This window comes from Photinus pyralis, unplaced genomic scaffold, assembly GCF_008802855.1.
Source record: "Photinus pyralis isolate 1611_PpyrPB1 unplaced genomic scaffold, Ppyr1.3 Ppyr1.4_LG1, whole genome shotgun sequence".
NCBI classification, from domain to species: domain Eukaryota; kingdom Metazoa; phylum Arthropoda; class Insecta; order Coleoptera; family Lampyridae; genus Photinus; species Photinus pyralis.
The window spans coordinates 52,138,792-52,152,880 of NW_022170249.1; the positions used below are offsets into that span (position 1 = coordinate 52,138,792).

The following is a 14,089-nucleotide window of genomic DNA, read 5'->3' on the forward strand; positions in this document are numbered from 1 at the left end:
CGTTGTGGATCATTTCTGTATGTAGTATCTTGTGTTATGTTTAGAAATTTACGAACAATATGGCATGTGTTGATAATGACTGCTTTTTGTAAATGTTTGTATGTGTTTTTGTCTAAACCTAATAGTTGTAAATTGTGGTGTATTGTCTTTGGTATAACTCCAGTAGCACTAAGAATAATGGGAACTATAACAGTAGATTTCATTCTCCATTGCGTCTTAAGCTCGATAGCTATATCGGTGTATTTGCGGTGTTTTTCTGCATGTGTTTTAGTTAAGTTGTTAGTGTTGGGTATGGCAATGTCTATAATACAAATGGATTTTTGCGTTTTATCTATAAGTGTAATATCTGGTCTATTATTGTGGATAGTTTTGTCTGTGAGTAGTGTCCTGTCCCAATATAATTTGTGTGTGTTGTTTTCAAGTATGATCTGTGGCGTGTATTTGTAGTATGGTGTCTTATCTGTTATGAGATTGTGTTTAAGTGCTAATTTTTGATGTATGATTTTAGCTACCTGATCGTGTCGATGTTTGTATTCAGTTTGTGCAAGTCGTGTGCATGCCGATATTATATGTTGGATTGTTTCTGATGTTTGTGAACAGAGTCGACAAGAATCGTTTGTCACTGTTTTGTCTTTATGTATGTGTTTTTTATAGTTGCGTGTATTAATGTATTAATGGTTATTATTATTATTATTATTATTACGTGCAGTATTGGACTGTAATAACCATTTGGAGTAGTATTCACATTTTACACTCGACTGGCGCTCATTTGAGCCACATCGATATTGTAAGATGAGCAAAGTTTACATAAACTGATTTAGCTGCAATTTCCATGGATAATGAAGAGCAAGAAAACCAGAAACGCAGAAAGAAATGGGTTCACGGTATTTTGAGTATGCGAAAAACCGAAGGAGAATTTGTAGACGATGAATTACAAGTGTTTCTAATTTAAATACCTACCTACAACATCCATTTGGACGTATTAGAGCCCCTTCTCACGAGGCGTTTTGGAGCGCTGCAGAGCTGGTAGCGAAACATTGCTTTCATACGGAGCGGCGCGACGTGTATCGAACTTCCGCTACAGAAACCCGTGTATAAAACTAAGTTTGTTATGTTTAAAATTTCCACTCTGCAGCGTTTCAAAAACGCATCATGCGAAGGAGCTCTTTGAATTAAAATAATATAAAATACAAATTAAAGTGGTGCACTGGGTCCGCCAGTGACGTCACTACACGCGGCGAAAAAATTTCGTGATCGAGCAATCCTGCGTTATATAGATAGCATCCTTGGAATACGCACACAAGTATCAGACATCATAGAGAACCTCACATCGAATAGTGAGTAGTAACCGACCACACACATACCCTACAGATCGTAAGGGTATCATCAAGGGTATCATGAATATATATGAATGTATGTTGTATATTAATGTCCTAGTTATCGATATCCAGGGTAGACTGTCTAGTATCTAGTTTCCAAATGCCGCTAGCCGACAGACAAAATTTTAAGGTCAAACCGTATTAGAGAATTGAGAGAATACAGGCACACGCTACATTATATATTATTATACTATAATATATATTATATTATATACCGGGTGGTGCCTAGCGCGACGCAGCATAGGGATTTCAATGGTAATTTCTTTATAGTCAATTACTAGCTCCCCTAATTATTTTAGAGCAAAAGTCTAAATAAGTTTTTTTTAGAGAAAAAAATACTAAATCTGTTCATGCTATTACTCATAATTTTCCGTTTTTCAAAACCGTAGAAATCGACAAAATAAAAAGTTTCATTTTATAATAAATCAAATATTCCTTGGAATTACCTAAAAAAACAGCGATCACGTTTCATTATTTGCCTTTGACGTATATTAAATTTATACTTGTTTATAAATTAGTTAAAGAACTGCAAGTGCAATAACGTTCAAAATGTCCGTCAAAACTGAGCCTCTAGTTACCAGATGAAATATCTTTGAATCCGTTGGCTCTTCCCTCCTTGTGGATAATGTTCGGTTCCATAAACTCCCTAATAAAACATAAAAAAATTTAACGGAGAAATTTCAGGACTTCTTAAATTTGAATTAATAGATAAGGCCCTCTTCTTTTCCCCTTTCCTTGAGAAACTGACCTACGTCGAATAAAGTAAAGTCGTTATTTGTGAGGGAGATTGCGTGGCGTGATTAAATGAAATAAATCATTTACAAAATTTAAATGTGAAACATGGGGGTAATTAATAAATTCCTTTATTATAATTTCCCTTTCCACATAACTTAAATGGCCTGTTTAGTGTGGCATCAAAAATTTCTTCGGCCAAACTTGAAGCGCATCGTATACCATTTTAATTGTATACCGAAGGTGAAAAACAACAAGCAATAATAATCAGGTTACATTATCAGATACCTAGTCCAATTCTGTTTGAAGCTTTGATGGAGAATGAATATGAAATGAAAACACTGGAACGGGTCACGTCATCTCCAAAAATGTGCAATAAGTTTTTAAATTAATACATGTTAAGTAAACTATCCAACCTACAAGTAGTTACAAAATTCCGTCGATACTTCGATCTCAAAGCCAAAGCACTGTTAGATTAAATTGCGACGTAGATTATATTGAATTATCAATTTTTATTATACCTTAGACTTCTTTCGCCGGAATAAAATTCACGTAACACTCGGTAAGAATTAAATAGGGGAGCTCCAGCGTGGGATATTTATTGAATTAAGCTTATTGTTTCGATGCCGAATGAAGAAAGACAATTACTGGAATATAAGCAATTTTTTTTTCGGCTGAAGCTGAAATACTATTCCCTTGATGTATGAATTACACATTTTTCAATCTAGTATTGTGCAAATTCGAGGGTTGAACAGTTTGAATGTTTCATTTTAATGACTTTTGCTTAAATTGGATTTGTATTTTAAATGGTAGCTACGGCGAACCAAACATTTCCATTGCTATTTTCACTCTAAATGGGTACATGTAGTTGTTAAATAGAATATGTAGTTGACAGGAGTTATAATTTTGGCTTCAATTACACCACTGAAATTCTTCGTATCTCCGAAAAATGCTCAGAAACAAATTACGGTTCTAAACGAACATTGAAAACGGTATCCGAGCCTATCCATGAATGAAACAATCCACATACTTAGAATTTTTTAAATCCAATTAAAAGACAAACATTGTTGTTGGTCTCCATACCGCCAATTCTGAAACAAAAAGTCAAATTTTCTTTTTAATAGATAAAAATTTACAAAACCCCGCAAAAGTCCAACCACAAGCTCACTAGGTAATTAAATCAAACTATCCAATTCTAAAGTTAGAATACGAGTATACCTACTATTGGAACTTAAAATATTAGTGATGATTGACAGGTGAAATTTGAAAGCTTTTTTTTGTGTCCTCCTATGCTAATAAATATAAGTATACGCAAAAAGGCAAAAAAAGAGGCATGTGGTTTGTGGAAAACTCAATAGCGGTAACAGTGGTAGGAAGTTTACAAAACTCTAGCAACAGTTGCTTGTCCTAATACATCCTCTCACACTACCTTGGGATATAATATAATTATAATAAGAGACAAGGGCTACAATGATTCCGATATTTGAAGAGATGCCAAACTAATAGCAAGATTGCTCAAAAAGTGGGAAATTGGTAATTCTTAGTATTCTGTGTGTCAAAATGATAATGTTGCCGCATCGATTTGCCCTTTTGTTTTGTTAACGATATTGTGCTATTCCCGCATGATTTCCAGATAAAAGTTAATGATACGTTTGAAGATATGATAAGCTTATAAGTATCCTAATGGATTCGCGCAATTATCTCCTGAACTGTGGCGTGACGCAAAAGGAATCCGCATGCATTAAATTACTGTTGCACGGGATGTCAGACAAGTGAAACGGTGGCACCGCGAATCGATTGACTACCGTTCCAATTTTTCATCTATTTCAATGTATAACTTGCCGAAATATGCTTCGTGATGTGATGAACCGATTATAGTTATAGATTAATACGACGGATCTAAGTTACTGATTCTGGGTTACATCTGGACACAATGATAATTGACCGGCAAATTAATTGCAATGATTAATGTAGTACCATTGAATTTATAACTATATACTCGTATAGTTATAAATTCAATGGTAGTACCTACGTTCTTTTCTGGATTTCATTAGCAATCCAGGCTTCAGAGATATTTTTGCTGAAAAAATTCCTAGGGAAGATTCTTTTCGTCAATCGCTTCGTTTTATCGTCATGAACAACATCGTATAAATTTCTTTCAAAAATTCGGTCCGGAAGTATATTTTTCTACAACTGTCAAAAAAAACCTATCATTTTCTGACGAATTTCGAAACACGAAGTACTGCATTTTTAAACGGTTAATTAATAAGTAAGGTTGCTCTTGACCACGGTCCGTATACTAAACGGCTGCCTCAGTCCCGGCAGTTTGAGGGCGCGGAGAGAGAGGGGAACTTCCCGCGTGTGACGTAGTCTCGCCTGCCGTAGAATTTTCTGACGTTTGCACCACGGCCATCATACAAAGATGTATTGTATGCGTTTCTCACTCTCATATGCTGCATTTGTTATTAATGTGTTAATTTTCTTTCAAGGTATTGAATTATTGGTTATCTATAAGTATAAATTAAACTGGGACGGTGTCGTGTGTGTCCGCGAAACTTGTGGTTCATTAGACTAGAATGGATCAACAAATGCTACATGAAAGACAATTTCAATCCTCCGCGGATTTACAGTTTGCACTTTTTACCAATGGCACTCCATTGGAAATTAGATACATCTAGGGAAGGAAGAGTTAGTACAAGCGATTAGTAGAATCACTTCTTCAGGATCCAATTGACGTAACCACTACATGAACACCTGAATTTTCAACACCAAAGCTATGTGTTCAAGAAGTAAGATGTACTTGTACATGGACAAACAAGACATTGGGAGGCAAAGTGCCAGAATGAACATCCGGGACGATACAGAAAGACATGAAAAAAATTTCATCAAAAGCCGTCCAGCCGTTTAGGATTTCAGTCACACACATTCTTACAGAAGAATTTTATATATCAAGATTGCATGTAATACTAAATTATATACCTTTCGATTCCATAAGTAAAACTTACTGGTTTTATTGGTACCTAAACGTATAGCAAACGTCGACGATCGTACGTATGCTCCCGGCACCGGCCACTGTGAAAATGTCAAAGAAATAAACTACTCCTGATTGTTGCTTAAAATATCATTACAATATCAAACACAAATATGCAAAAATTAACTCTTTTTGCTATTAGAATTATCACCAAATGCATAGGTATAGTACATGAGAATTGTGTGGTGGGCGGTGCTTACTGCGGGCTGAAGTACGTCACAATTGGCAGCGCGTTTTATTGGTTGTTTGGAAGTGACACTTCAGTACTTGTCATAATGGAGGGAAGTTGTCACTTTAGTCTCGGAAGTACGAAAAATTACTTCTTAAAACAAATCAACATCTGACTGTCATATTAATTAGTTTGAATATTGTTGCTTTGGCTTAACAGAAAAGATATTTCTTACGCTCCTCCTTAAACTGGTACCGGCAATATACCAATTGACAATATCAAGTTTTTCTTTTGTCGAATACATCGCACTCGAAAATGAAAATGATAATCCGGAAACCAAAGCAACAATATCCAAATTAATGAATGTGACAGCTAGATATTTATTTGTTTTAAGAAATTATTTTGGTTGCATAGAATTAGGCGTTAGTAGTTTTATTATGGTAAACTTCGTCTCCCAATGATTCGCTGAAATTGGCAATAATAAATTGCTCTTCAAAAATAGCTGAAAAGTTTTTTCCACTGGTATTCTTACAGAGTACAATAAGTGACAAAACGTCTGTACTAGGCGGCACTAGTGTCGCTTACTTAATAGCTCTGCTTCTTGTAGCGTCCACTGTTTAATCCAAGATAATTGAATGCAGCAGCAGCATTTGCTTAACGTTCATTACTATTTCGACAATCTTCCATCCTTTGCGACACTATTTCGTATAATTCGAGGCTTTGATCGTAATCGCATTTTGTATGAACATTTTGAAACTGGTCGAGCACATTTATATGGCATTGTGCGAATTCGTGCTGCCAGGACGTAAAGTTCATTCATCACACCTACCGATATTGTAATACCTTACTGCAGTCATTTGTTGTTTCTTCTATCTTGAACAAAATCTCGATTATTTCAATAATTTTACTCTAGCTTAAAGCTGGATATCGCACCAATCGTTAATACCAATGCATTAAAAGGTCATTAACGCAGAGTCGAAAAACACGATCATGCCGCAGTTTATTTACAGGGATGAAGATTGTGGTGGGGATGATCAATAATTGTATCTACTTACTGTCCGTATCAAACTTCCTGATGATCGTTTCAATTAACGTCGTCCTGGGAGCCACGTGACCGCGTCGTACTGGCATAATAACAACATTAACCTCCAAACTGCGTCGATAAAACTGCACCGTCCCCTCAAATCAAATTCAAACGTTACATAACCTCACAATAATTTACGCTTTTTTTCGTTTGGGCGAATCTATGGCGGTGCAGCATTTTAATTAATCGGCAAACAAACCCCATGTTCTCGTTGTATCATTTGAATTAGGAGAAGTGAAAATAATCGTTCGGGTTGTACAAAAATCAATAAAATTCTCGCGTAAGCCTGTCGGAAACAAAATAAGGCAATTTAAGGCATATTTCTTCGAGTGCCTTCTGGAATACGAAACGCGTCTAGTTGCTACTCTGCTCGGTCGGATGTTTATTTATATTTGATTTTATAAATAGATTCCTAATATCTACACAATTTAAACGAGTACGTCTCAATTGCACTCCCGCTAACTATCCTTTTGTATCACAGATAAGGCCATTGGGACGCGTTTTTGTCAACTCTGTTCGGTTGTCGATCGTGAACTAGCGGCCAATCAGTTTTCACGTCAGATTTATATCTCGAAACCCTTTTTTTCGACGAAATTCGACGCGCAAGCGAGTAGCGCCACGACGCGCTTGGAAGGCGTCGGTTTTCTACGGACGCAATGCAAATAATTCGCACATGTGAGTTAAACTCCGCAATGTTAATGCGATTCAAAGCGAAAGATAGTAAATGACACGCTCTTTTCCGTATCCCTGTGGCAATAAGTTTCAACTCATTTGATTTTCTTGCATTATTACGTAGGTACTCGTATATTAAAAATGATGGCGATGCAGTATTACGTTAATATTTAATGACTTCACGTTCTTTTAGATACACCACCCTCTCACAATATTTCAACCTCGATTTCCATTCTTCTGTATTAATTAGAAACTAAGATTGCTTACACGATATTAGGCCGCGGGAGAGTAGACAACTGCACGTACGCGTATGCTAGACGCCTACAACACTGACGAAGGGGTTCTGTGAACCGGTTATGCAGTGCCATCTACATTAAACATGCTACAAAACACCATCGAGCTTCGCATCACACATGAAATAGAGAATTAAACCAGGTGCCAAATTCTTGACAGAACAACTTCCTAGCTCTAACCAAAGAGTAACTATGGGTACTCTTTGCTCTAACTAACTCTGAATTATGTAGATATTAATAAACTTGAATCTGTGCAACGTAAATTTTGTAAATTTTTACATTTAAGAATGTATATTATAAATCTTAGCCTTGGTTTTATATGTATATATTGCACATAATTCTATTGATGCTCCCGATTTGCTACAACTGCTGAATTTTTTATACCACGTAAAGGCTATAGGGGCAAAAATTATGTAAAAGAGATGATTACGCTGTGTCCAACGCGGGCTGAAATCAAGCCAAAATTTTTGAAAGCAAAAGGCCAACTAATCGATTACCAAACGATCACCAAACGGGGATTCGCTACCCTCATGACTTTCAACGCCTGGATCTGTTCTAGTAAAAAAGAATGTCCTCAAAGACTGATCCTTTAGTAGAATAAGCTGAACTTATCGAGAGTAATCCTTACTACTCTTTAATTAGAAGAGCTAATGGAGAAAAATCAACGGTGACAAATCGTCATTTAGCGCCCTTCCCAAACAACGTTGAAGAGGGTGAAAATGACGTTAGTCCTGAAACTTCAGGGACCGAGGCCTCACAAGAAATACAAACTTCTGATGGATCTTCGACGGAACAAGAGGTTAAAAGGTCTACTCAAATTAGAAGACCATCATCACGGTTTAGAAACTTTGTTCTAGAAAGTGGAATTGAAAATTCAATAGAGGAAGAATGATAAGATATTTTATCTTGTTATCATCTGATAGTCACTTATCGTTATTGTCAAAGTTCATTGAATTGTCTAATTAATTTCTAAAAGTCATATTTCCAGTCGTTACAAGTATCTATATCACGGCCACTCTTCAAAATTTTGGAAAAAAAAGAGAACAACAACGCAACATTCGTCAATGTGGGCGATGCTATACGTTTTATAGAAACTGTCACCTTTGGCGTACCAAACGCGTATCAAGGCTTTGTCTTCGAAACTGCCTATGGCTTTATTGCCAAAGACCGTTGTCGTATAATTGTATTCCTTTCATTTAATCTATTTTACGGTCGCTGTTTTGTTTAGAAGAATTACCAATTCTGAAACCATCGGCTGCATTTGCACTCAAGACTCACTCAGAGTGAAGAATATACGTTTATTTTATTTGTACAGTTTTCAATATAAGAATTATTTACTAACTTTGTACTTTATTTTCCATCGTGATAACCAAACTGATAAGAAGTGTATTAATCAAGATAGATTACAGTTCATTCATTACTTTGTTGGTGCATGATCGCGTGGTTCTTCACACTTAGCCGCAAACAGTGAACCTAATGATAGATTAGTGGAGAGATTACATCGGTTGCAAAGCGGCGAAGGTTTACATTTGGGTAATAAACTTTGAATGGGCCAAATGAAGGTCCAATTGGCGGTGCAGCTGTCCAGCAACCCGGTGGAAGATGCTTTTGAGTACTGTCAGAAGTCAGATATAGAAGGTTTTGAAAATGGAATACGATCGGCAAATTTTATTAGAATAACCAACAACGTTTTTGACATTTTAAACAGTTGAAACCTGATGGCACCTAGCTGCAAGAAAGTTCTACATCAAAGGATCATTGAAAATATTTCAACTTATACAGGGTGTTTTTTTGGGAGCTTTAGTTAAAAGTTTCTGGGAAAGTAAAATAGGTAGGTTTTTGAAAATTTGTACTTAGGAGTTACTCTGAAGGCTGAATCGATGTAAAATATTTTCAAAATGGCCGCACTTCCGGAAACACCGGAAGTAGATAGTAACTTCGTTATTTTAAATGGCAACCCCTATTTTTTATTGCATTTTTCGATTCTATGTGAAATTTCAGTTCTTTTGATACCCATATGTCGATACCTGCCATTTATGGTTTTTAAGTTATTTTGACTGTAAGAAAAAAAATGGCGGATGCAGATGGTACCTTGATAATTGATTACTTGAAAACGGTTGTAGTCATGGCAACCTATTTTTATCAGTGCAAAAAAAAGTTAAGTTGCGTACGACCGCCCCTATGAATATCCAAATTTATGAAACTTCAAAGACTAAAAACTCAGTTTTTTTTAATGGAATGACCATGTTCTTACTATTCCATCGAAATTGGCATATTTTGACTATACATGTTCCTATAGCTATCTTTAACAGTTTCTGACTTATTCCCATTTTATTGAATTGACACTATTTTTTTTCGGATTTTCTTTTTAGTAGTCGGCCATGATTCTATAACAATTGAATTTTAAACAAATCTAGTGACACTAATCCATCACCCACTGTTATAGGTTAACATAAGTTTTTCAAAAATCGAAAAATGACTCGCAGTGGTTTCACCTATTTTGGAATTTAATTGTTATTTATGGTGAAATGGGCAGAATCCCGGCGCGTGCTTTCCGTACATTCACTCAAACACTGGAACGAAATTGTATGAATTTTGGAAATTTTGTACCCCTAATGCACTACAAACCGTTGAAGCACAAGTGATACAAAGCTCTTCAAGAGAATATTTAAGAAAATGAATTGAATTGCAAATGCAAGATTAACATATTAAATTCAATGCAAAATATAAAAAACTTCGTTGAAACATTTTTGGTATGGAATTGTTGCTAGAACAGATATCGCATTACCTCTCTTAATTTCCAGACTTATAAAGTTGTTTAAGAAATTCAGTTGAACGACTCTGTTTAGATTTTTCAAAAATTTTCCGTCCTATATCCTTAATAAATGAGTTATTTATTAATGAATTATTTAGACTAGAACTAGAATCAATGGTATTAAAGAATCCATTCCTTGATTTGTTTAAAATTCGATTGTTATAAAATCATGGCCAACTACTAAAAAGAAAATGCGAAAAAAATGGCATCAATTCCGAGATCAATTCAATGGAATGGGAATAAATCAGAAACTGTTAAAGATAGCTATAGGAACATGTATAGTCAAAATATGCCAATTTCGATTCTCTATCTCATGCAATATTAAGAACATGGTCATTCCATTTAAAAAAACTGAGTTTATAGACTTTGAAGTTTCTTAAATTTGGATCTCCATAGGTGCGGTTGTACGCAACTTAACTTTGTTTTAAGTGCACTAAAAGAAAGCCCTATTCATTCTCTATTCACTGATAAAAATAGGTTGCCATGACTACAACCGTTTTCAAGTAATCAATTATCAAGGTACCATCTGCATACGCCATTTTTTTTCTTAAAGTCAAAATAACTTAAAAACCATAAATGGCAGATATCGACATAATAAAAAATAGGGGTTGCCATTTAAAATAACGAAGTTACTATCTACTTCCGGTGTTTCCGGAAGTGCGGCCATTTTGAAAATATTTTACATCGATTCGGCCTTCAGAGTAACTCCTAAGTACAAATTTTCAAAAACCTACCTATTTTACTTTCCCAGAAACTTTTAACTAAAGCTCCCAAAAAAACACCCTGTATAGGTACGTGTAGCTACAAAATACATTTCAGGACTGAAGTTAAACTTGATGGGCCACAATTAATCAATTCAAATAGAACAAGTTCAAAAAGTAATCGTAAATGATTTATCAAAAGCGCATTTCCACTTGCATTCATTTCCCATTTGTAAGATGCTACTTCTGTTAAAATTGTAAAAATCCGGCAAATATAAAAGATATAAAAGTTTGCATAACTGATAGATTGAATTACTTAAAATATTTGGCAAGCTTAAAGCATATTCAAATATTTATTATTCAAGGGCAGTTTAATGGTTGTTCATACATTATTTAAACATAATTTATCAACGAAATAAAAATGTTCACTGTATTACGAAATTTACAACCCCCGCACTCTAAGCAAGCTGTAACAGATTGTATTAATAACTTGAAAAATTTAGTAGGCCTAAAGCATACGGAAATTGATTATTTTAGGACAGTTTAAGGGTTGTTTATACATTATTTAATCATAATCTATTATAGAAATAAAAATGTTCACTGTATTACGAAACTTACAACCCCCACATTCTAAGTATTCTATAAGTTATGGTTTGAATTACTTAAAATATTTGTCAAGCCTAAAGCATACGGAAATTTATTATTCAAGGGCAGTTTAAGGGTTGTTTATACATTATTTAAACATAATCTATCATAGAAACAAAAATGTTCACTGTATTACGAAAGTTACAACCCCCGCATTATAAGTATTCTATAATTTATAGTGTGAATTACTTATGTCATGGGTCAAGGGTCATGGGTAACGGGTCACGGGTGATGGGTAATTGGTAACGGGTAACGGATAACGGGTATATGGGCAATGGGTCATGGGTCTTGGGTAATCGGTCATGGGTCATATGGGTCATGGGTCATGGATAATGGGTAACTGGTCACGGGTAAAAAATTAATTTCTCGAAAACGGCGCGCCCCATCGAAAAACGCTTTGCGGAAAGGCGTCGTGCGCGTACCGAGCGACGTAATACCAAATTTCGGTACAAATCCGAAACAAAAAATTATCGCATCGGGAGTGTGCGAAAAGTCAACTTTTTTATTTAGGAACCGATCTACGATTACCGAACGTCGATCGGTAGATTTCGTCGAAAGGGTCGGCGACGACCCTTAAAACATTCTGGGTCATATATATATAAATAAGAATTTTACGGCTTGGGTTAGGATCTCCGAGAAAAACGAAAAAAATTCATTTCTCGAAAACGGCGCGCCCCATCGAAAAACGGATTGCGGATCCGCGACGTACCCATTGTGAGCGACGTAATGCCAAATTTCGGTACAAATCCGAAAAATTTGCACACCTCGAGCCGTGACGTCGGAGGTTTTTAAGTAATGGCAAATGAACGGGAAGGATTATTCAATATCGCGGTGGCGCGTAAAAGGACCCGTTCATGGCGCACCATCGGACTCTTTGGGCATTCGCGATTCAAAACGATTCGGCCGGTAGGGCCCCGAACGTTTTCCGACACGCATTCCCAAATAACTTCGGAACCCGAAGATAGATCGCGCCAGTTCGGCCTCCGTTCGATAGGGGGATAACGGGGCCGCACGGGGATGTTTATTTCGTCTCGAACGGCCCATAAATAACGTGTAAAATAAAGTTCAAAAACGATCAAACATTGTCGAAACACACCCAAATTAGTTCGGGGTGCGTTAGTTTAACACCGGCGTGTACATTCGATATTCAATTTTACGGTGGAATGCGAAAGTCGCGTTCAAGGCGCACCTAGAGACCCCTCGGGCTACTCAAGATTCGAAACGGTTCGGCCGCCAGGGCTCTAAACGTTTTCGGGCACGGATTCCCAAATAACCCCGGAACCCGAAGACGGATCGCGCCCGTTCGGCAGCCGTTCGATAGGGGAATAACGGGGCCGAACGCGAATGTTTATTACCTCTCGAACGGACGATAAATAACATCGGAAATAAATTTCGAAAACGATCAAAGACGGACGGAAACACCCGAGTTCGGATCGGTCGCGGCAGGTTACGCCGGCGATTCGATCGAACGCCAATCGTGGGACGGAACACGAAAGCCACGTGCAAGATGCGCCTGCGGACATCTCGGGCCACCCGAGATTCGAAACGGTTAGGCCGCCGGAGCCCGAAACGTCTTCGGGCACCCACTCCCGAATAACTCGGGAACCCGATAACGAATCGCGCTCGTTCAATCGCCGTTCGGTAGGCGAATAACGGGGCCTCATGCCGCGGTTTTCGGTTTTTCAATCGGTCCATAAATAACGTCGGAATGACGGTTCAAAGTCGATCAAAAGTGAAAAAAAACACCCTAATTTGTCCGAGGTGCGTTAGGTTAACGCTAGCGAGTTAATAGATTATCGATTTTAGGGCGGAATGCGGAGGCTAAATTCCGGGCGCGCCCAAGGACCCCTTGGGTCATTCGAGATTCGAAACGGTTCGGCCGCCGGGGCACGTAGCGTCACCGGGGACCCATTCCCGAATAACTTCGGAACCCGATAACCGATCGGGCCCGATCCGTCATCGTTCTATAGGGGAATAACGAGGCCACGCGACCAAGCTTAGGGTTTTACAATCGGTCCAGAAATAACGTCGGAATTAGAGATCAAAAACGAGCAAAATTTGTCAAAAATTTCGATAATTTTTTTCTCGAAGGCCGTTCGGGTCCGAGAGTAACGGATCGCATATTTACGACGTCCGCGGCGAGGGTAACGATCGACGAAATTTTGAAAAAAATCGAAGACCCAAAATTTTTTCGAGACGTAACGAAGGGGGGACCAAGCGAAAACGAAAAAATCAACTTTTTTATTTACCAACCGATCTTCGATTACCGAACGTAGATCGGTAGATCTCGTCGAAAGGGTCGGCGACGACGTTTAAAACATTTTGGGTCATATATAAATAAGAATTTTACGGCTTGGGTTAGGATCTCCGAGAAAAAAAAAATATTCTCTTGAGAACGGTGCGCCCCATCGAAAGGTTAGGTTAGGTTTAGGTTAGGTTAGGTTTAGGTTAGGTTTAGGTTAGGTTTAGGTTAGGTTTAGGTTAGGTTTAGGTTAGGATTAGGTTAGGTTAGGTTTAGGTTAGGTTAGGTTAGGTTAGGTTAGGTTAGGTTAGGTTAGGTTAGGTTAG

At 37.2% G+C, this 14,089-nt stretch overlaps 1 protein-coding gene across 5 annotated transcripts in view; it reads right to left on the reverse strand.

Annotated features, from left to right (window-relative positions):
• LOC116176788 (potassium voltage-gated channel subfamily H member 6) overlaps positions 1 to 7,360 on the reverse strand; it is a 52,332-nt gene extending 44,972 nt beyond the window's left edge. For 3 of the 5 annotated variants that reach the window (XM_031495565.1, XM_031495550.1, XM_031495557.1), the window contains exon 1: positions 6,367 to 7,360. In XM_031495565.1, the coding sequence (XP_031351425.1) occupies positions 6,367 to 6,442 (76 nt within the window). In that variant the 5' untranslated portion in view covers positions 6,443 to 7,360. The remainder of the gene's footprint in view (positions 1 to 6,366) is intronic. The other 2 variants (XM_031495574.1, XM_031495582.1) reach the window with 1 other exon arrangement.
• Between the last annotated feature and the right edge of the window lie 6,729 nt (positions 7,361 to 14,089).